The sequence below is a fragment of the Hydra vulgaris genome, chromosome 04, assembly GCF_038396675.1.
Source record: "Hydra vulgaris chromosome 04, alternate assembly HydraT2T_AEP".
In the NCBI taxonomy this organism is placed as follows: domain Eukaryota; kingdom Metazoa; phylum Cnidaria; class Hydrozoa; order Anthoathecata; family Hydridae; genus Hydra; species Hydra vulgaris.
The window spans coordinates 29,972,501-29,996,129 of NC_088923.1; the positions used below are offsets into that span (position 1 = coordinate 29,972,501).

At 25.9% G+C, this 23,629-nt stretch overlaps 1 protein-coding gene across 2 annotated transcripts in view; it reads left to right on the forward strand.

Annotated features, from left to right (window-relative positions):
* Window positions 1-23,528, forward strand: part of LOC100213888 (fibropellin-1) — a 27,558-nt gene extending 4,030 nt beyond the window's left edge. The window contains exons 2-16 of one of the 2 annotated variants that reach the window (XM_065796020.1): window positions 8,608-8,712; window positions 9,455-9,565; window positions 12,379-12,489; window positions 12,618-12,743; window positions 14,822-14,920; window positions 15,932-16,048; window positions 17,069-17,179; window positions 17,424-17,537; window positions 20,656-20,766; window positions 21,791-21,901; window positions 21,977-22,087; window positions 22,349-22,477; window positions 22,564-22,677; window positions 22,794-22,845; window positions 23,163-23,528. In XM_065796020.1, the coding sequence (XP_065652092.1) occupies window positions 8,608-8,712; window positions 9,455-9,565; window positions 12,379-12,489; window positions 12,618-12,743; window positions 14,822-14,920; window positions 15,932-16,048; window positions 17,069-17,179; window positions 17,424-17,537; window positions 20,656-20,766; window positions 21,791-21,901; window positions 21,977-22,087; window positions 22,349-22,477; window positions 22,564-22,677; window positions 22,794-22,816 (1,493 nt within the window). In that variant the 3' untranslated portion in view covers window positions 22,817-22,845; window positions 23,163-23,528. The remainder of the gene's footprint in view (window positions 1-8,607; window positions 8,713-9,454; window positions 9,566-12,378; window positions 12,490-12,617; window positions 12,744-14,821; window positions 14,921-15,931; window positions 16,049-17,068; window positions 17,180-17,423; window positions 17,538-20,655; window positions 20,767-21,790; window positions 21,902-21,976; window positions 22,088-22,348; window positions 22,478-22,563; window positions 22,678-22,793; window positions 22,846-23,162) is intronic. The other variant, XM_065796019.1, reaches the window with a different exon arrangement.
* The last annotated feature ends 101 nt before the right edge of the window (window positions 23,529-23,629 follow it).

A 23,629-nucleotide genomic window follows, 5' to 3' on the forward strand; every position in this document is an offset into this window, starting at 1 on the left:
TATCACTATCTACTATTTATAGCGATTATTATCAAATTGTTAATACTTAATAGTGAGATCTTAAATAGATGCCTCAAATTGTTAATAAAAATTAAAATTTTTAATTGTTAATTAAAAATTGTAAATCTTAAATAGATGTTTCAAAAAAGTGCCTCAAAATTTTTTCTTCTTTTTAACATCTTTGTTTCGAACAAGTAACCACTGTTAGAGTTGGAAGTTACTGGAAAAGAAAAGATAAAGTTTATGACAGACGACTTAAAAGATGCCAATTTGACAGACGACTTAAAAGATTGCAAGTTAAATGAATCAGGAAAATAAGATAAAGGAAGCGGATTCCAATGAACTAATGTTTGAGGAAAAAAACTAGACGAATAAAAATTTTTGGAGCACTTAGGAACAGTCACAGTAAAAGGATGAGACTTAATTGTATGATAAGTAACACGAGAATGAATTTTAGTAGATGGTACAAGAGGCGCTAGCTCTTTAGAGCAGTGTCCATTATAGTATTTATAGAAAATAGAAGAGAAGTAACATTACGACGATGTGATAATGGTTGGAGGTTGGCTGCAAAAACAAGTCAAACTATGTTCACAATGGATTTTTGCACCTTGTCAAAAAGAGAAAAAGCATCATTCGAAGATCTGCCCCCGATAAGGCAACATTATTCCATACAAGGACGGGTTTGAGATTTATAGAGAAAAATAATAAAATCCGGAGTAAGAAAGTGGCGAGCACAATAAAGAGATGCAACCTTAGATGATGCTAATTTTGCAATTGATTTAATATATGGTTTCCAAAAAAGATTAGAAGTAAGATTTAATCCTAGAAGATGAATGGTAGATGATTCATCAAGTACATTACCGCACATAAATATAGAAAAATCTAGATTATTGCGATAGCATTTGGCTGAAAAAAATTGGGTTTTATCTGAATTGAAGTTCACCAGCCACTGTGAGCCCTATGCTGTAGCAGAAGTGAGATTCTTTTCAAGCTCAAATGCCCCCTCCAAGCAATCATAGAGGGTTTTATTGGCTTCATATCAAGATAAGAATAAATGGTTGTATCGTCAGCAAACAATGCTACCATAGATGTGAGAATATCTGAAAGATCGTTAATGTAAATTAAATGAGTATACGGCCTAGGATAGAACACTGAGAAACCCCTGAAGTTACAGCATAAGAAGAAGAGTGCTTTTCATCAATCACAACTTTTATGCTGCAATTGGAAAGAAAGGATTCAATAATCTTAAAGATATTACCTGAAATGCCGTAAGAAGAAAGTTTATGGAGAAGTTCAGCATGTCAAACTTTATCAAAAACTTTAGAAATGTCAAGAGCAATAGCCTTAACCTCTCCACATCTGCACCAGTCTAATAGATGAAGAAGGAGTGCAAGGCTGGTTAACAGATAGAATCTATTTACCGCTTAAATCTTTTTCTAGGAGGTCTTCTACAAAACAGTAGCCGGATGCATTTAACATCTGCCCAAGATGAGTAATTTTTTGAGACATCATCTCTAGCCTTTACTCAACCAAGAAGCCCAAGGCAGGGGGTAGTGACGGGTCAGAGTTGACTTCTCCGAGCCTTTACCTAAAAAAGTGTATTTTACAAGGCAGCAGGACATGAAGCAGGTTGCACTGGGTTATATGTAACCAGTAAAAGGATAACCTGATCAGACCTGTCTTAAAATGAAAAGGCAATGTAAAATGTTTTAAAGTGAAAAGACAACGTGACTTGTCTCAAAAGTGAAAAGACAATGTGACCTGTCTCAAAGTGAAAAGACAAGTTAGTAGAATTATGTCTTATCTGTGTTGGGGAACAACTAACAATGGGCAGAATATTTAAAATTTACAACTCGAGTGCAATGCACAATTCAAGTATATGCCACATGAAAATGGAACTTTTATCTAATAAATTTATCATTTCTAACAACATGCATGGCATGGCAATTAATGAACTACTTCAAGGCTAAATAATGAACCGCCTCATGGTTATGATTTAATGAACCGCCTCATGGTTATGATTTAATGAACCGCCTCATGGTTATGATTTAATGAACCACCTCATGGTTATGATTTACCTCATATTTAAGCTTATTAGTTTTTTTATTTAAGCAGTTTTGAGGAAATTTTTCGGTTTTTCAATTGACGGTGTCGGTTCATTTACTTCTAAAGATTCATTAATGATAAAAGTTAAATTATTCACTATTAAAGAATTAAAAACAACTCCCGATAAATCTATTATGCTAGTAATTCATCCAATACTATTGAAAAAAAAAATTTTGCTCTTTGGAATACACAAATAGATGTCTCAAAAAAAAATTAAGCTTATTGGCTATTCCCATGGGTACGCGTAAAATAAACTAGTAGCGTCGATTTTGTTTGCCAGTTGTTAAACAGCAAATACCCAAGAAATATTAAAATTAACAACCTGGTTATGTTTTAGTATTATTATGTTTTTATATATATAACTTTACTCTTTTAAAAAAAATAGTTTGAGAAATATATACCTTTCTGTTGCAGGAGAATATTGTTATATCCTCTATTGCAGGAGAATGTTGTTATATCCTCTGTTGCAGGCGAATGTTGTTGTATCCTCCAAAATATGTTTTAAATACGGTGCTTTGAAAACATATTTCTGAGGAGCAACCAATATTTCTGCTAATTTGAACAAAAACAAATTGTTTTTTAAATTATATAAATTTAAAATAAAAGTGTCAAAAACGCCGTTTGTTCAGGATGGTAACCTTTAAAGAAAACTTTAAGATAATTATAGCAGCCTTCGCATGCTTGCTAATCACTTGACACCTGATAATAAACTTTGGTAACGTGGTTAATCCTCCTCTGGCTAATTACCAAATAGAGACCACATACCAAGGATCCGCCAAGACAAGTTAGCTTACTAAAGAGTAACATAACCCGCTTCAATGGAAGTGAGTTTGAGAAAGTACAAAAAAAAAATTAGAGTAAAAGTCTGAAATAATCGAGTTAGAAAGATAGCATGTAGAAAAGCTGACAGAGATGGCACTAGATGTTAGGATGAGCAATTAGGTAAACATCAGAACTTTTTATCAAGTATCTTGTCCTCTGATAATAAACTTTACATTATGTGACTTAAGAATAATAGGGTTCTATCTCCCTTTTGTAATGTTGAGAGAATTTATTTTATAATTCACTGTTTTATGGTTTTTCTGGATCAAAGAACTCATTTTTGAGGTTAAAAACTATACCTAACCACTCTGACCAGCATTTTACTAGCTGGATGCTGTAAAAAACTAGCAGCATTTTACTACCATATAAGGGCATATCGATTTTTCTTAACTTCAACATTAAAAAGAGTTAGTTTAAGTGAAGAATTTTATGGGAATTCCAAATCTGCAAAATAAATAAACAAATAAAATAAAAATTATGTCTTGCTAGGGTTATACTTTAAATTTAAAAGAAATTTAAAAAAAAAATAACTCAAACTTATTACTTAAATTAAATATTTAATTTTTTTTTTTTTTTTTTTTTAATAAACTCGTATTTAATAAATTAAAATTTTAAGAAAACTTGATAATTGGTGAAAAAAAAGTAATTAAAATGAGCATAAAAAGTTAGTTTTCGTGAAAAGTTTTTTTAAGTAAATTAAGCAATTTTAAAGCAACTTTTTCTTATTTTAGACAGGGAGTTTTACAGAAAGTAAAAACGCAACAAAATTTATAAAACCATAAAAAATCCCGTTAAACTTTCCTCCTAAAGTTACGGTAGTCGAGTCTGATTGGTTTATTTGAAGTCACAAGAGTACTAGTAAGTACAAAATATAATACATTTTGCACTTAACTCAAAAATTTTTACATAATATAACTCCAAAAACTGAATTAGAACCCTGATCGAATATACATCGACTGATATAGAAATAGGTTGCGTGGAGTGAACATTCATCGATTTAGGCTTCGGTTTTTTTTTTGATTCTTTTTTATTCTTATTTCTTTTTTTCTTTTTTTTTATTCATTCGTTAAATCAAAGTAAAAAATCAACCAATTAGACATCTCTACTGCAACTTCAAGAGAAAATTGAAGCAACGGTATTGTTGTGCAAGCAACAGCAAAAAAAAATTTAAAGTATGACACATGAATGACAAAAGTTTACATATGACACATGGACTTGTCCTGATTAGTAGGTGGTGGTATTGGTTCTTCAGATTCATATTCAGTATACTGATTTTGCAAAAGTGATAAATAGTCTTGCATTATAGCTTTTTATTTTCAGTTTCCTAGGCTCAGAGTAAGCTCCAATAGGTAATTTAAACTTTACGGAAGGGGATATTATTTTGCATCTAGAGTGGTTGACCAAATATTTTGAAGTCTCATGGGAAGAAAACAAAAAGGAACTAGGTTTAAGTTATATTTAGAAGAATAAACCAAGAGCATAGATCTTATACTTGTAATACATTCTAACTCTATTCATATAATTTCCGAAAAAAATTGGATGTTAATTATCCAAGAACCAATAAATATATTTACACATCACATCATAAGTTCATTTTTATGTTTGTTAAAAAAAAAAGATGTCGGTTCCTATACAGTTCACACCCGTAAAAATGAATTAAAGTATCTTTCTACAGAGGTAGCAATATTTTTGCCAGAATATTTTCTTAATTAAAAAAAATCAATTTGTTGCATTAAGTTTAAATTAAATAAAAAAACTGCCTACCTCCGTAGCAACACGGTTCACTCTATTGATTTTTGCGGGCTGTATTAAACAACAACAAAAGCTTGTTTGCAAAAACTTTTCTTTATTTTCTTGGTTTCTAATTAATTTAGTATACTATTGTTGAAAATATATAAGTTATAATGCAGAAGTTTGATTTTAACATGAGTAACTCAAAATTTTATCAAAAACATGTGTTTAACCCTGAAATTCCACCTCTTAAAAAAGTAAAGTTAATTTAATTAGGAACTACTAACCTAATTTTGTGAAAAAATATTTAAAAAGTTAAAATTAGAATTACTGATTTTTTCAGTGACTTTTTTAATTTGCTTTTAACAATTATAGGAAGGATAGACTTTTAAAGGCAATTTAAGATAATACCTTTTTATCATTTATAAATAATAATAAACTTAAATTATTTATGTGATTTTTTACAGTGATAAAATTAATAATAAAATTTAAAAACATGCTAAGTATATTTTGAATCCTTCCTTATTATTTATAGAGTAACTCTTATGAACATCAAAATTATACCCTTTTTACTATTCTTAACCTGTAATAATTTTGCAATGTTGGAAAAGTTACACAAAGTTCACAACATTTTTTTTCCTACCTAGACATATTGGTGGGTATTTGAACACATTAGGAAAGAAAACTGACTCAGTTTATAATTGTTTAATTATCTAATTTATAATAAATTGCTATCTCAATCACTAGTATTGCCATTGCAATACTTTAGAATGATTTTTTATATCTAATTATTTATTTTTAAATTTTGTTTTTGGCCATTTTTTCACCTTTGTGAGTCACTGTGCAGCAGTTTTACAACTTGATGACAAGACAAAAATAAATATTTATTAAACTTTTCCAAACTTGGAAAAAAGTCTCTGAAATTTGTTAGCAGTTCTTCTATTCATTCAATCTCCATTATTATATTGCATATTAATTATGGGTATAATGATTATACCAAGTTTTATGTTTGTTTTTTTTCAGGTAACAATTAGGTTCTTTATACTTAGTTATCAGCTTTTTTACTAAATAAAGTTCTGGAATAGGAGTTATATCAAATATATAAAGCTCACTAATCTAAACCAGAAGAAATGGTTGTACAACATTTTTATAAAGTTGCATGGAAAATTTTTAGATCTGTTTTTAGCAAAGTTTTTATACAAGTGTTTTAATATATTGAAGGATATCAATTCTTCAAAATTAGTTTTACCACCATCACTAAACAATTGTTGTTATCAACTAGAGGACTTAAAGAAGTTCCTCTCATTGACAATGTTTTATTTATTTAGGATATTAATTATGAGAATGCAAATAAATAATAAATTTGATAGATTTTCAATAAAAAGTTAAAAGTTTTTCATTTCTAATTTGTTAAAACTTTTAAGTGTCTATACATCTTCTAAACATCAAAATATTTTTTATTAAAATTTGGAACCTATTAATATATATGAGTTTTAATCTTGCTTAAGACGACATAGTTAATGTAAAAATAGAAAGTGGAGAAGGATCCTTGACCTCTTTTAAAAATGTTATCATTGTTTCTCATAATCTCTAAAGATGAGCTCATTATTACTCAAAACTATTGAATCTTTTCATAATTTTGTTTGTATATTAGCCCTAAACATATTGTCACTAAAATTTTTAAGTTATTATCTTTTCAACAACCTAAATTTGAATAGTGTTCATTTGATACTTTTCTGGCACAACTTTAATTGTTTTTAAAGGGTAAAGTAAAAATTTATTTCTTGGTGAAAAAAAGGTTTATACATAAGAAATTCTTTTGAATCTATTTAAATTTTACCTTTATAATTTTTTTTTTACTTTATATGTGTGAGTTTGATATATTTATGTTTGGTACAAATTTTATTGTTTTTCACAGTTTTTATTCAGTGTAATAAAACTAAAATGTAGAGAATAAAATTGTTAAATATTATTCCTTTTTAAAATAGCTTATATGTTTTTAGAGAAATTGAACTAAAAATTGTGAATTAGTTTCTTTCTAGTTTCAGTCTAGATGCTTATGGAAGTTACTCTATAAAATTCTGGGCACCTATGTATTTATTATATAGTTTTAATTATTATAAAGATTTCATACTTTTTCTTCATTTGGTTTAAAAATAGTCAAAATATTTTCGATGTAAATTTTGATGTAGTTCTAAAGTTTGTTCTTTTTAAGTGCAAAAAAACTTAATTAATGTTTTAACATAATTATGATTAACTAAGTGCAGTGTTTCTTTGCATTGATTAACTAAGTGCAGTGTTTCTTTGCACTGATTAACTAATTAGGGTTAAGTGTTTCTTTATGAAATTAGCTAAGAAAGAAAAAGAGGTAATTTTTTTGGTGATTTTTTAAAAATGATATTAAACTTCTTTTCTCTTTCAAGGCCGTTGACAACTTTTTTTTGATGTTTGAACTAAGCAACTTTGAAACATGAAGAAAATTCCATATTTAAGTATGTTCATTCATATGAAGAATGAGGATGCTATGCAAAAAATTGCGGTGATTGGAGACTGGGAACAATAAAAAACCCAAAATGTTAGCTCCCCTAGCCCCAAATAGGAGGGCAATAAGTCAAATTTATTTTTGTTTTTTTTATTTTAAACTTTATTTATATTTATTGACAATGTTCAAATTTGATTCAATTATCTTTTGTTGTTTGGCTTTTATGACCTTATAAAGTTTACACCCCCCCCCCCCTCAAATTGTGGGGGTGTAAACTTTATAAAGTCATAAAAGTCGATCAAAAAGAGAATATTGAATCAAATTTGAAATTTGTCAATGAATGTAAATAAAATTTAAAATATAAAAAAAAGAACAAATTTGACTCATTGCCCTCCTATTTGGGGTTGGGGGGGGCTAACATTTTGGAGTTTTTATTGTTCCCATTCTCCAATCACCGCAGATTTTTGTGTCATCCTCATTCCTCATATATATAAACATACTTTAATATGGAGTTTTCTTCATGTTTCAAAGTTGCTTAGCTTAAACATCAAAAAAAGTTGTCTACGGCCTTGTCTTTTTTTTTTCTTTTTTTTTTATATGATCTTTCTGACTTACCTTATAAAATTATTTTAATTAAAAGGTTCAGAGACCTGGAAGAGAGTCTTAATGAAAAGCAAAAATAAGTTGATTAAGTCAATGTCAATACTTTTTATTAAATTAAAAAAAAAACTAATTTAAAAGTCTTATTATATAATATAATAATAGTATAAGTAGCTCAGTTAACTTAACTGCATGAATTAACATAGTGAAAAATTATATATTAGATTTTTTTACTAGATGTATTAGACTGTTTCTGCATTTTGTAGTTTTTAACTTTCTGGATCCTTGAATGTTAGATGCCATCTGTCATTTCAAATGTTTTTAGAATATTTTTGATGTAATTCTCTGAAATTTATAATCTTCTTGCTTTTCCTCTGTAACTAATCATGGAGCCATCCCTCATACTTATTATATGCCATTTAGTTACTTCACTTACTGCATTTCAATCCATTTCTATGTACCATAATTCAAAATATTTAGGAATGTTTAAAATATGAATAAACTGGTCATCATAAGCAATTTTATACAAACTTATAAGAAATCATCAGTGCAATTTAATATAAAATAATGAAAAACAATTGGGTTGAAAAGAAAAATAGAATGGAAATTAATTAAAAAGTTTGTGCACTTATTTTTGTTTTTTATAAAACTTTCTAGTATGTTTTTTGTATTCCTGTAAACTTGTATCTTGTAAAACCAATTTAATAAAAAAAAGCAAAAAGTGAAATTATTATTGACATATTAAGTTGAAGAAATATAATTACTTTTTTATGTTTAAAGAAGAAAAAAAATGAACTATATATTTTTCTGTGCATATTTAAAAAAATAACACTGTACAAATTGGTTTTATGAATTGATTTTATTAGGACATTGTGATGGTGACCCATGTATGAATGGGGCAACATGCAATGAAGTAAGGGATGGTTATGAGTGCATTTGTCCTATTGGTTTTAAAGGAACAGACTGTGAAGGTAATTTTTAATTAGTTCAAAGTTTTAATAGTTAAATACAAAAAACTTTTAACAATTTTAAATAAAAAAAGTTGTAAAATCTTTAATAATGATGTTTTTATTGATGATTCAGAAATATCTTAATAATCTAATAACATAATAAATCTAGAAGTCAGATAACACTTTTTATTTATTATTTTTTTTTTTTATTCATTTAATTTTATTTATTTAATCTATATTTTAATATTTAGAGCTTAGAAAGGTAAGCATAATTTAGTACATAAGTTAATAAAAAAAAACTTTAAAAAAATTATACTTTAAGTATAATTTTAATTCAAATAAATTAAATAAAATTCCTTTTTTTAATTTGGCTGAAACTTGTTTGCATATTTTATTGAAAATACTTTTTTTTATAAAAATAAAAATAAAAAAATCTTTATATTATATTTTAATTATTTTTTTTACCAAAATTTAAATTTTTTTAATTCACCTTTGAAAAGGACTAAATTGTCAAAAATTATTTACTTTATTGTCACTAAAATGTTTAATTAAAATTATTTTATTACTTATTCTTTGGTGAAAATTTAAAAAATGATGTGCTAAACATTGAAAAATGTTGAAATATAAGTGCAATAGATTAAAGATTATAAATTAGAATAAGAAAACAAAAAATAGTAAATAAAAAAAAAGTTTTATTTTAAGTCTTTTTTTATTTAAAAGTTTAATTTAATTAATTTAATTTGTGTGTACAATTTTATCTTAGAGGAGGATAAGTGCCATCCAAACCCATGCCACAGTGGAGGCGTTTGCACAGAATCGAATGGACAGTATGTTTGCACATGTGCAGAAGGATTTAAAGGAATTAACTGTCAAGGTCAATGAAATTTTAATTCATATATGTATATATATATATATATATATATATATATATATATATATATATATATATATATATATATATATATATATATATATATATATATATATATATATATATATATATATATATATATATATATGTATATATATATATATGTGTATATATATATATATATATATATATATATATATATATATATATGTATATATATATATATATATGTATGTATATATATATATATATATATATATATATATATATATATATATATATATATATATATATATATATATATATATATATACAGTGCTCAAAGTGAAGTGGGATGCCATTATCCATGATTGCTCTTTCTTCTGTCATTACTGACATACACTGACTAACTTAAATAGGTAGAACATGCACAGAGTGTACATACATTGACTTACTTAAATAGAAAGAACATACATGCAGTGTACATACATTGACTGATTTAAATAGGTAGGGCATGCAAAGAGTGTTCATACATTGACTGAGGCTTTTAGTTTGAACAGGTAATCTTTCAATCTAGTAAAAATGTTTTTCCGTTCTTCTAAATTAACTTTTTTTTTAAGTTTTAATGTTGACATTTTATAATAAAAAATTAAAGACAACCATATCAGGGATGAACCCAGACCTGTTTTAGTACCACAGTGCTATGCGGTATGGGGGCCCAAAAATATCTTTTTTTTTAATTTTTCTTTTGCCTTTTTATTAAAAAAACAAAAAAACAATTTCAGTTTTAAATGCAGTAGTATATAAATAATTTTCAATTTATTTTAGCTAACTCATTTATTCTTCAGTTCAATAAAATGAATTAAAAAGGAATTGCTTTTTTACATAATGGTGCAACTGTCCCTTGGTTATTAACTAACTTTTATGAAACATAATTTTAAAAACTTGTTGCAAAATTTTATAACAATGGAATATATAAAAAATTTGTTTTTTCAAAAGATAGAATGATTTTAAAATATCCATTCAGAGTTAAGTAAACTTATGTTTTTGGCAAATAAGAGTAAACTGCTTTTGATAATTAATGAACAAAAGTAAAAAATTTCATTCTTAATAACTATCACGCAAATTTAATTTTTGGATGAACGAACTTTTGATTTTTAGCTTGTATTTTAGTTTATGTGATGAAAACGAAATGTAAACTTTTTCAAAAAGTTTTGTTTCTTTTCCATATTCTTTTTGACTTTAAAATAATACAAATAACATTAAAATAACTTAATAAAAATAAAAACACTTTTATGTTTGAATATTTCGAACTTAAATAAAATGTTTGTTTTTTCATTCTTAATGTAATTATTATTTTATTAAATATTATTATTTTATTAAATTATTTTTTATTTTTTTATTTTTTTGCGGTTGTTACTCTAATTACTTTATCAACATTTAAATTAAATAATTTAAAAAAATATAAGTGTGAATTTCATAAGTGCTAACTGGCATAAGTGTGAACTAGCATAAATGCGAACTTGCATTAGTGCGAACTGGTGCAAAAACTGCAAGTGCAAAGCAGTTAGCATTTGTGCCAGTTTTTGCAAGTGCAAAGCAGTTGCAAAAACTGGCACAAATGCTAACTGGCATAAGTGCGCTATAAGAATCGACAAACATTGACATTAGTGCAAACTTGCACTAATGCGAAGCAGTTGCAAAAACTGGCATAAGTGCAAACTGGCGTAAGTACGAAGCCAGTTTACACTTATGCTAGTTCACACTTATGCTAGTTTTTGCAACTACTTTACACTTATACCAGTTTGCACTTATTGTTGCCTCCTGTTTTTTTTTAGTTACTTCATTAAGAATTTAAATAAAACATTAGTCTTTACATTTTTATTTTTATTACTTTGTTTAGCATTTATATAAAATGTTTTTTTTGTTTTTTTCCTTTTTTTTTCTTTATTTTATCTAAAATTAAATAAAACATTCGTTTTGCCTGATTTTTTAAATTATTTTATTTAAAATTTAAATAAAACATTTGTCTTTCCATTTTCATTTTCATTTCTTTGTTTAATATTTATATAAATGTTTTTTAATTTTTATCTTTATGCAATTTTTATTTTAATTACTTTATCTAGAATTCAAATAAAACATTTGTTTCGCTGATATGTTTTTTTTATTATTTTATCTTGCTGTTTTTATTTTGATTTAAATAGCAGAAAAAGCTGAGTTTTTTGTGCACACCAACCTAAAAATGAATGTTTGAAAATTGCTATTTCGTGCGCTGGTTTTAAATTTCAAATAAAGAAGACTGATATTATATATGTATGTATATATATATATATATATATATATATATATATATATATATATATATATATATATATATATATATATATATAAATATATATATATATATACATATATATATACATATATATATATATATATATGTATATATATATATACATATATATATATATATATATATATATACATACATATATATATATGTATATATATATATATGTATATACATATATATATACATATATATATATACATATATATATATACATATATACATATATATATATATATATATATATATATATATATATATATATATATATATATATATATATATATATATATATATATATATATATTATATACCAATATATTATATACCAATATATTATATACCTATATATATATATATATATATATATATATATAAAATATATCTATATATATATATATATATATATATATATATATATATATATATATATATTGGTATTTTATGTTTACTAAATGTAAATTTGTATATAATAATACTAATATAGAAATGAACAGATGTCAGCCAAATCCTTGTCGAAATGGTGGTTCCTGTAATGAGCTTATTGGTGACTATGAATGCATATGCCCAGCAGAATATTTGGGAAAAGAATGCACAGGTATTGTTATTAGTTAAAAAAGTTATGAAAGTTATATATCTGCATTATTGTTTGTTTTTATATTTTTGTATTTATATACTTTTCACATTTATATTAAATACTTTAATTGTTAAGTTGAACTTATTTAGAAATAAATCACTGCCACCTTACCCCATGTTTGAATGGGGGAACATGCTCAGCTACTTTAGGTATTGGTTTCTCAGGCCTTGTTCAGTGCATGTGTTTTCCTGGATTTAGTGGATCAAGATGTGAAGGTAACTTGAAAATCTACAGTTTTTTTAGCTTCATATTTATTTCTTCAGTATTATTTGTTCTCTTGAAGAAAAATTTTTTACTTTGCAATTTTTATAACAATTCTTATTTTTATTGATGTGAAAGATGACGTATTAATGAAAAAATTAAAATAGTTATTAAATTATTGATGACATATTAATCAGATTTAAAAAAATAATAATTAACAAGATAAAAATTTCCTTTGCAAAAAAAATATGGCATTAAAATGACAATTTTGTTTTAGCAACTTTACATCAAAACTTTTTTTATAACAAAATCACTCCCAACCTTGTTGAGTGGGAATTGGTAGCAAAAAATAATTAAGTTTGGGTTTATAAGAAAATAAAGAAATTATTAAAAAGCAAGAAGTCAATTGACAGATGACTTAAAAAATTATAAGTTTTATGTGTCAGGAAAACATAAATATGTTAGATAATTCAAAAGCACCAATGTTCGTTGAAAAAAACTAGATGAAAAAACATTTTTGGAACAAGGTAAAACTCAGCATAAGGTAGGGTCAGAGACGAGAGACAAATCAAGAAGTTTTGTAAAATCAAATTTAGCTAATTGATTAATTATCAGGAAGTCACAAAGTTAGCTATCTGATTTAGAGGTTGAGAAAGATAAAAAGTTTGATTTTTAGAGTCAGCAGGGTCAGTGGTAGTAGAGCCAAGTCATTTAGTGTGACAAGTATTAAAGTCACCAATTACAACAACATTGGCTGAAGGATAAGCAGAAAGGCCTTGGTCAATTTGATCAGGAAGAACATCAAAAATAGTACAGTCTTGGTAAAAAGGTGAATAATAAAGAACACAAAAAAAGTTGATTGAAGAGAAAGCAAAAACACATAAAAGAATAGTCTTAGGAACCTGATTTTGAGATTAATAAATAAATTGATACATAAGTATGTGCCCAGGCCAAGCATATGATCTATTGACAAACTGTTTGAGTCGAATCAAAAGATAATAGCTATTAGCACTAAGATCCAAAGATGAAATATGAAAGATGAAATTAAATAATAACTAATTACTAATTTTTCTCACCTAGTTATAGACTAATTTTTTTCATCTAATAAAAGAGCAAGTAGATCTGACAAAAGATTCATCAGGTGAAAAGTTACTTCAAAGGCCATGATTGTTTTCATGATTATTTGTTAATGATTGAAGCAATTTAGTGGTAGTATTTTTTTTTTTAATGTTTTAAGGTAAGTTATTCATGTTTTTAAAAATTAGAGCTTAGCTCAATCATAGTGTATGACATACAAGGGAATTGGCAATTGTTTTATTTCTACCTATCAAACTTAAGTAGTAACAAAGGGCTCCTTATGTGGTCTCTGTAATGCATACCAAAAGCACTAACCAGACATCTTTGCAATGTATAACATGGCACTGGTAATACTCTGATATTTTACAGTTGTTGATGTAATCAGTCTCTCTAAGTTCCACAGAGTTTCGGAAACATTACTGCCATGCGGCATCAGAATATTTCAAGTAAGTTTTAGAGTTGTAGTCTCATTAGGAGATAACAGAAAGTGTTGTATAGCCAGAACTAAGAAGGCACAAGTCATTATGAAGTTTTTATGGTTTTTTTATGATTTAATTAATTTCATTTTTATGGTTTATTTAAGATAAGGTTTAAATAATCTAAACACGTTTTGTAATGGTAGTTTTGATTTCTTTTTACTATTAATTTGCTCCGGACACTTTTTTTTATCAAGATTTATAATAAAAAAAAAAATTTTTTTTGTTGCTTTAAAAAATGCCTTTCATATATTGATACTACCTGCTCTAACTTAAACTCTCTGTTGGTGTATGTTCTGAATTCTCTGCATTTTGCTATTTTACTATGACTGGCAGAAATATCTATGTATAAAGGAAATTTGTTTAGAAAAAACCTTTCTTTTTTTTTTTTTTCTTTTGTTGGTAAAAGTGTCTGGTTTAAAGTGCAAAGTTAAAGTTTGCAGAATATTTTATTATAACCATGCTCTAGAAAGCAGGTTTGATTTTGTAAAGAAACTTGCTGCTTTAATAATAATTTTTGTTATCATTTCTGCTTTCAGTTAAAGATAGATGTCATTTAAACCCATGCAAAAATGGTGGCAATTGTCATGATGGTATTTGTAACTGCATCGGAGGATACACAGGGGAATATTGTGAAAGTAAGTTTGTGTATATAAAGCTTATAAGTGTAGAATTTAAATAAATATTATTTATGAACCTATCAATTCTAACGCAATTTATTCAATAAAAAAGTTTATACTAAATATTTGAAAAATAATGTTTTGATAGAATGCAGTTTACTTTACACCAAACTTTAAATACAGTTGAACAATAGTTAACTCAAACTTTAATAATTTCTTTTGCTAAAGCTTTTTTCACAATTTTCTTATTTGTATAATGTTTATACTGAATCTACAATTTAAGAAAAGTTGTTAACTAATATCTTATATCATTCAAAATTTGAACTTGTTGCTTATTGAACTATTTTTCTTTGTTTTGTTGATTTCCAAGATTTAACTAAACAAAATTTTTTATTTCATTTCAGACAAAATTTAAATTTTTCTGATAAAATAATAACTTTGTTAATTTGTAAATGAAATTTTGATATTTCATTTTGTTTTAAGGGCTTATGATTAAAATGTTAAAAAGTATAATGAATAACTAACTTAAAAAATAATAAATGACATGATTGCAAAATTTTCAATCATGTTTATTATATTTTCTATGCGACTTTGTTTTTCAATTTTAAATTCTTCTTTTAAATTGATTTTTATTTGTAAAGGAAGCCATTAAATTTAAAATTAAAAATTGAAAATTGAAAATAATTTTTTTAAAAGAAAGGTGTTTGGTATGTTATTTGTTTGTATTATTGTATTGATATAAAAAATTGAAAAGAAAGTTGTTTGGTATGTTATTTATTTGTACTATTGTATAGATTTAAATGGGCATAGGGGTGGAGAAAGCTCAACTGGTTTTCCTTTTACCCATGGTTGTGTAATGTTTCATTCATCTTTGAATTTCATTCAAATGTCACTTACAATTATTTCAGTCGTAGTTAATCCAATCAATATAATAACGAGAGCTGGGAAAGGAGGGAGTTAGGGCTAAGTATTTGATCTGAGGCTTTAGCTTAAAGTGTATTTAATTATTTTTTGTTGCTTTATGTATAGCATCACCATCTCCATGCTCTGTTTCACCTTGCTTAAATGGTGGAACTTGTCTGACTAAAGGCTTAACTTCATATAAGTGTATATGTAGACATGGATTTAGAGGAAGCAATTGTGAAGGTAAACATTTGTTTTTATTAGTTTTGTTTTGAGTTTTTATCAGTCAATGCAACCTTTAACAATAAACCTTACATGAGCATTAACTAGCATTTTAAAACTTTTAAAACTTTTTGCATTTCCTTATAAACCCCTTTTTCAGTTAAAGTCCAAATGTTAAATAATAAATACCACAAATGTAAAGACATATTTTAAATTAATAAGTACAAATTTGATTATTAAATTTTTAATTTTTTTATATTATGTACGCATAAAAAGTTTTAATATGATTCAAAATGCAATAGCAAATTAAAATAATGTACAAATTTAATGTCATGCAATAGTTGAAAAAAAAATTAAACTAGTTGTAAATAATCTGTAAAACCAGTCATTGATTGGTGAATCAAAATTATTATTGATTGGTCAAATATTGATTGGTGTATCAAAATTATTATTGATTGGTCAAATATTGATTGGTGTATCAAAATTATTATTAATTGGTCAAATATTGATTGGTGTATCAAAATTATTATTGATTGGTCAAATATTGATTGGTGTATCAAAATTATTATTAATTGGTCAAAAATTAATAGCTAAGGAAAAAACCAAAAAATTTTATGATACACAATAAACTAAACACTATGTCGATATGTACTACATTCAAACTACTTTTTTTAAGTTTAAGGTTTGTTGTGTGGGGTGTCAAAAAATAGTAAAGTAACCTCATAATTCTTTTTTTTACAGACAATTTTTACAGATTTTTGATATAAAAATGAAGAATAGTGCAAATATTTCAGATAATTTAGAAGATTTAAAATAGAAAATTGTCAATGGAAAATAATTAACTGTCAATAAACATTTCAACAACATATTGTGAACCAATTAAATTTGTTTTAGATCTTCCAAAATATTCATGAATATTTTTAATTTTTTTACTCCAATTTAACTATATTTTTGTAACAATTTTTTGTTTTATATTATTGTTTTATGTATAACTATTTTTTTTTTCTTTTGTATATTAGTATTATTTATATTATTGTTCAGAGGAAAGTCGATGTGAACCAAATCCTTGTTTAAACTATGGAATTTGTTTTGATCAAGAAGAAGGATTTAAATGTGAATGTACACATGGTTTTAAAGGAACTCACTGTGAAGGTTAATGAAGCACATAATATTTTAGCATAATAAAAAAAGTTTATATAACTCATAAGTGTTACTTGTTGTTATATAGATGTGATACACTACAGAAAATTTAATTAGCTTATTTTTATATATATATTTTTTATATTCATTATTTTTATATTTATTTTTTACTGATGTCCAAGTATGTATAAAACTATTATTACAAGAAAAGTGAATACGGCTGCTGATGATTTTTTCATTAGTCTGTTTTTTTTAGAGGAACTTTCTCCTTGTGATACAAATCCATGTTTAAATGAAGCAACCTGTATTGTTGAGTATCAAAAATATAAATGTTTGTGCAAACTTGGTTATAAAGGACAAAATTGTGAAGGTATTTGTTTTCATATTTTTTTCATATTTTTTTATTGTAATTGTGAAGATGTTTGTTTATTGTAATTGTGAAACTAGTCTACTGTGTTGCTGTGAAGGTAGTAATTGTTTACTGGGTTGTGAAGGTATTTGATTATTTTAGAGTTGTGAAGGTTTTTGTTTGGTTAATTTACTGTAAGACTGTGAAGGTATTTGCTAACTATTGTGTTTTGAAGCTGTTTGTTTACTGTGTGAATGTAAAAATTTGTTTACTGTGTGGATGTAAAGGTATTTGTTTATTGCAGAGTTGAAAAAAAACCAAAAAGATGTTATTATTTTTTTAACTTTGAGTTTTTTTAATTTTAAAAGTTTGTCAGTTAAGTAATCAATCAGCTGTGAACAAAATAGCTTCAAATTTATTTAACTAAGCAAAACAACATAACAAGATTTTAAATTATTAACACCATAAATATTTAAAATAGCATGGTTAAAAATTAGTTTTATTAATTTTGTTGATAAGTTTACTTTTTAGAAATTCTATTGTTTTTTTACTTATAATATGCAAATACTTCTGTTATTTGTTGCCTCTACTAAAATATTTTTTTAGTATGCTATTACATATGAGACACATGTTGCATCATTTCTACCATCCAATGATTTTACTCAGACTATTTTTCCAAAACAGTTTATATATATTCAGGGATTATCTTTTTCTGGATATATCTGGAATTTGGGATATTTTTCTCAACTTTTAGTTTTTTCAGATATCCAAAACGATTTCCATATATACAAGTTTAGATAATTATTTTTGTAATATATATTTTTTTAAGCTTTTTCACTCATCGCTCATACAAAAATTATGAAAAGTTTGAAAAAAATTGGAAGCAACTTAGCCAAAAGAAAAGGGAAAATATATTCCGGATTTTTGACTCATTGCTCATACAAAAATTATGAAAAGTTTGAAAAAAATTGGAAGCAACTTAGCCAAAAGAAAAGGGAAAATATATTCCGAATTTTTTTCCGGATATTTAACCCAAACAGTTTTCCGGTTTTTTACAATATGACCTGGATGATCTATAATATATTACAACAGTAAATCTATTAGGTGGAGTGTATCCAGGACGAATCATATTGACATATTTTTGTTAACATTTTTTTTATCAACTCATCATTTTATTTATGGATGTATTATACAATATGCATTTTAAGTACATATGCATTTTAAATTTTTCTAAGTGCTTAGAAGTGTTTTTTATTTTCTTTTTTTTTATTATTATTATTTCACCTCCCCAGCACCCATGAAGGTCACTACAGTAGAGGAGGCTACTTTAATTATGGAGGTCACTACAGTAGAGGAGGCTACTTTAATTACAATCTTCTCTCAACTCTATAACTCTAAAAACGAACCCTGATGAATAAGGCAGCTACGCAGAGAAATAAGTTGACCGTGGTAGTACCAGGGACATGGTAAGAATCGAACTCGAAACTTCTTGCTTATGAAGCGAGCGCTCTACCACTACCACATGTGTTGATTTAGTTTCAAGACTTTGTAATTACGGGCATCTTTTCATGTTTTCATGAGTTCTCTTTACATGGGTATTGCATACACTTTTTTTAAATATAATAATGAGTATATGTAATCTAAAAACAAATATAGTTTTATAATTTAAATTTAACTAATTTATATAAATATATTAATAGCTATAAACAAAACAAAAAAAATTTTTGATTAACATGAACGCTTGAAATTATTTAAAGATATATTTTACACATATTTTTACAATGCATTTTTAACTTGTTGAATAGTTTGATTTAAATCTTTCTTTTTTTATCAATGGTATAACCATAGTTTAAATTACTCCAGCTAAAACTTTTATTCATTATTATACCTTATACATTAGATTGTTTATTTAATAACTATGTACACCTTTTCTACATATCTTTTTACATATTTACATATTCTATGGAGTGGTAAATGATAGGAAAGACAAAAAGTATGAAAATTTTATAAAGAGAAAAATTGTAAAAATAGAAACTGAATACTGAGCAAAAATCCTAAAATCAAGAACAAGTTTGATGATTTCTGAAAAGTTTATATAAAGCATAAATGCAATGGATACTTTAGCTTTTACAGAAAAAACTTCTAGAAGGAATAATGAAAGTTAATGAAGAGTATAGAATTTAAAAAATACTCTTCACCTAGACACAAATATTGCAGAAATTCTTAAATAAATGTGAATGATAAAAGCTTTTGGCTACATGAGTAAATAAGCATCGAAAAATTTGGCTCGTATATCTTTAGTATGATGACTAGTATATTATAGATAAAACTTATTTAGCTCTCACAGCTAAGTTGTTCAAATCAAGACAAGCCTCTACAAATGAACTATTCTTAACTTTTTTTTTATGAAATGTAGTTAAGAATAACAACTAAAATGTGTGGAGTCAAAAGATCTACAATTGATTAAATAATTAGAGCATAACTAAATTACAAGGATTTTTTACAATTAATTGTAAGAACTGTGAAAAGTTTATTACAGAATTTAATTGCAGATTTTTTTAGTTGCAGAAAGAACAGAGAAAAATATTTTTTATTATAATCTTTTGTAATATAACATATTATTTATAAACATACTTAAAACAATAAAGGATATATTAAAATAAATTTTTCTTAATATAATTTTTTTTCTTAATATAATCATATTTATACTTTCTATGTGAAAACTAAATGCATTATTTGACTTTAAGTTAAAGATTAAACAATAATGAATGTATTAAAAAAGTGTAATAGTTAAAAATAACTTAATAAATAACTTTATTTTTTTTAAGTCTCAAAGCAATTTAAAACACTTCCAATAAATACAATGTATGCAATATTCATTGTTGTTGATGTAAAATTCAATTTAACATAAGTTGGAAAGGTTTATATACTGCATTATAATTTGCTTCAATGTTTTTTCATGTGTCTACAACCAAATTTCAAAAAATATTTTTATTTTCTGCAAGTTTTATTAAAACTTGTTAATCACATTAAAGACATTTTAATCAGTATTTTAAAATGGTTTATAATATTAAGTTATTTAATATTGTTTCAAGTTACTTTCAAATTTTATTTCTGAAAATTAAATATGTGTATTTAGATCTAGACAAATGTCATCGCCATCCATGTAAAAATGGAGCAACATGCTCTTCAGAATCAGATGAACTTCGTTGTGAATGTCGTCAAGGATTTAAAGGAATTCTTTGTGAAGGTGAGATTTAATTGCAAATCATTCTGCACAGGTTGTAATTTAAAAGTCTGATGTTGAAGTCTATTGTTGCAACCATATATTTATTTTTATTTTAATATTTCTTAATAATACAAGATTTTATTGCTTTGGACCTGTTTTATAATTGGAAGTATGCAAGCTTACTGATTTAATTTGATTTTACTAATGCATTTTGATAAATTAGTTTTATACTAAAGTCTGTGCCCAATTGTTGTATAGTTGCATCTCTTTCTCTTTTTTTGCAACTCATACGAGCCATCGTCACTTGTTCCATCAAACAAAATCTTGCATGTCTTAGCAAAGTTACATCCTTGCATGAATAAGTCCAGATGTAATAATCGGGGAGGTTTTAATAAAAGGGAGGGGAAGGGGATTTTTTTATGTTACAATATAAGTATTTTTTATAAAAAATTTCAGTTTTTTAATCCAAACTAATATTTTTTACAAAACATGCATAAAACTATTTAATTTAGCATGGCTAGCGGTCAAATGCATATTTTCTAACAGCAGTTTTATAATAATTTCAATGGGATTTAATGTTGATATAAGTTTTAAACTTTGGTGAGAAATAAATTTAGATTTTTTAAGCCTATTTACACTGAAAAATTTTGTTTTTATCAGTGACTGAAAAAATTATTTTCTAATTTGTGATTTTGACTGTTTGTTTTTTTTTGTTTGTTTTTTATAACAAGTAAAAATTAATAAACAGAGGGGTCTTAATAAGCTTGGAGTGGGTGGGAAAGTTTTCCAAAAATTAATAAGCGTCCCCGCCTCTTTTACTAGGGACTCGAGAGTAAGCACAAAGGAATTCTTGTTTGACAAATTTTTTATTTCAGGTTTTTTTTATGATTTTAATCGCAATGTTAGAAAATGTTTACTATTTAAAAAAAACTTGTTTTTGTTAGAAAATGTTAGAAAATGTTTACTATTAAAAAAAAAACTTGTTTTTGTTAGAAAATGTTGGAAAATGTTTACTATTTTTAAAAAAACTTGCTTTTACTCTCAGAACAAGATCATTGCTTTCCTAATCCATGTTTAAATGGAGGAATATGTTTTGAAAATGCAGACTCCTACACGTGTCAGTGTCCTAGTGCATATAAAGGCATACACTGCACTGGTAAGATATTTTTTTATTTTATATTTAACTTTTAGATGTTTGGAAATAATTTTATTTCTATACATTGGAACCTAGAACGTGATCCTTGTCATCCAAATCCATGTCATCATGATGCTCTTTGTATGCCAGAAGGCGAAGAGTTTAGATGTCATTGCAATCTTGGATGGTCAGGACTTAGTTGTGAAGGTAAATAAATTATATTTGATGTAGACTTAGTTATGAAAATAAATAAATTATATTTGATGTAGACTTAGTTTTGAAAGTAAATAAATTATATTTGTTGTAGACTTAGTTGTGAAGGTAAATAAATTATTTTTTGATGTATGCAAAGTTGCGAAAAAAAATAAATTATATTTGTTGTAGAGTAAAGTAAAAACATAAAAAAAATTTCATTTTTGTTTATTTGATTTTGATTAAAATTTATGTTATTTTTCCTTTTTTCCTAAGAGGAAGACCGTTGCCATCCAAACCCTTGTTTACACGGAGGTGTGTGTGTTGCACATGCCAGTCTTCAATATGAGTGTCATTGCCCAAGTAGTTTTGCAGGTCTAACATGCGAAGTTGAATCAGCTTCAGGTTTGAATTCCTTAAAAAAAGTTGTCTTATTATTTATAATATAATATAAATAGTCTTATAATCATTTAAGGTTTTTAAATTTTTAGTTCATCATTATGAGGATCACAATGAAAATCTTCCTAATTGCCGCAACACAAGATTTGGTTGTTGCCCTGATGGTGAGAATGCAGCTAATGGCGCAAATGGTGCTGGTTGTCCAGGTATAGAATTCATTACATTTATTTTTGATAAAGGCTGAAAACGTCTTTTAATGTTGTTAAAAGTATATCATGTGCAAATACATTATTAAATAATTTATTTTTTATGCATTTTACAGAATTTCATTACAGACCTCCATAATGCATACACACTATTGTTGTTTTAATAAGGTATGTTATATTTTCTGTAATGTACTTTTGCCAAACAAAAATGGGAAAAAGAATTTTATAGTTCGAGTTATATTTTAATCAAGTTTGGACTAATATGGAGAAGGATGTTCCTTATTTCTCTCTTCTTATTCTATAACTTTGAAAAATGGATCTTGATAGGCTTATCGAAGAAACAAATTACGCGCGGTACTACACTTACGCGCGGTACTCGACACTTTAATATAAACTTTATTGGCATGAATACTTTAAAGTTAATACATGAGGCATGGCACAAAAATACTTAAGAAACTATAAATAACGGATCTTTTTTAATTTAGAACTACATCATCATGAGGTAGAACAATGGGAAGAGCATCATACGGCTTATGCGACCCCATGGCATTTTCACCATGGTCACATATAATGTGTTCAGCAAGGTTAAATGGTCTAAGACAACTTCATTGCAAATGTTTGTTGGGCGTCATTAATGTTGGGTGATATGACAATGCTTCAATAAACCTAAGCTAGCCCCACATTAACTTAACCAGCGCATTAAATCTAAGCATAATCGAAGAATAAAGAGGCTTAAAGAACTGTTCAAAATCGTCTTGTCTGTTTTATAAATGATTGTTAATCGATGTACATATGAAATTGTTGTTTTTGTTAGTTTTTTAAATTGAACATTTTTTGTCAAGTTACATAAACTGTAGTTTTATTTTACTGTGTGACATCGCATAGAACAAAAATTATGATCATACTACTTTATTTAAATGTAGTTTATATTTTTTTGCTATGCAGTTGTTAT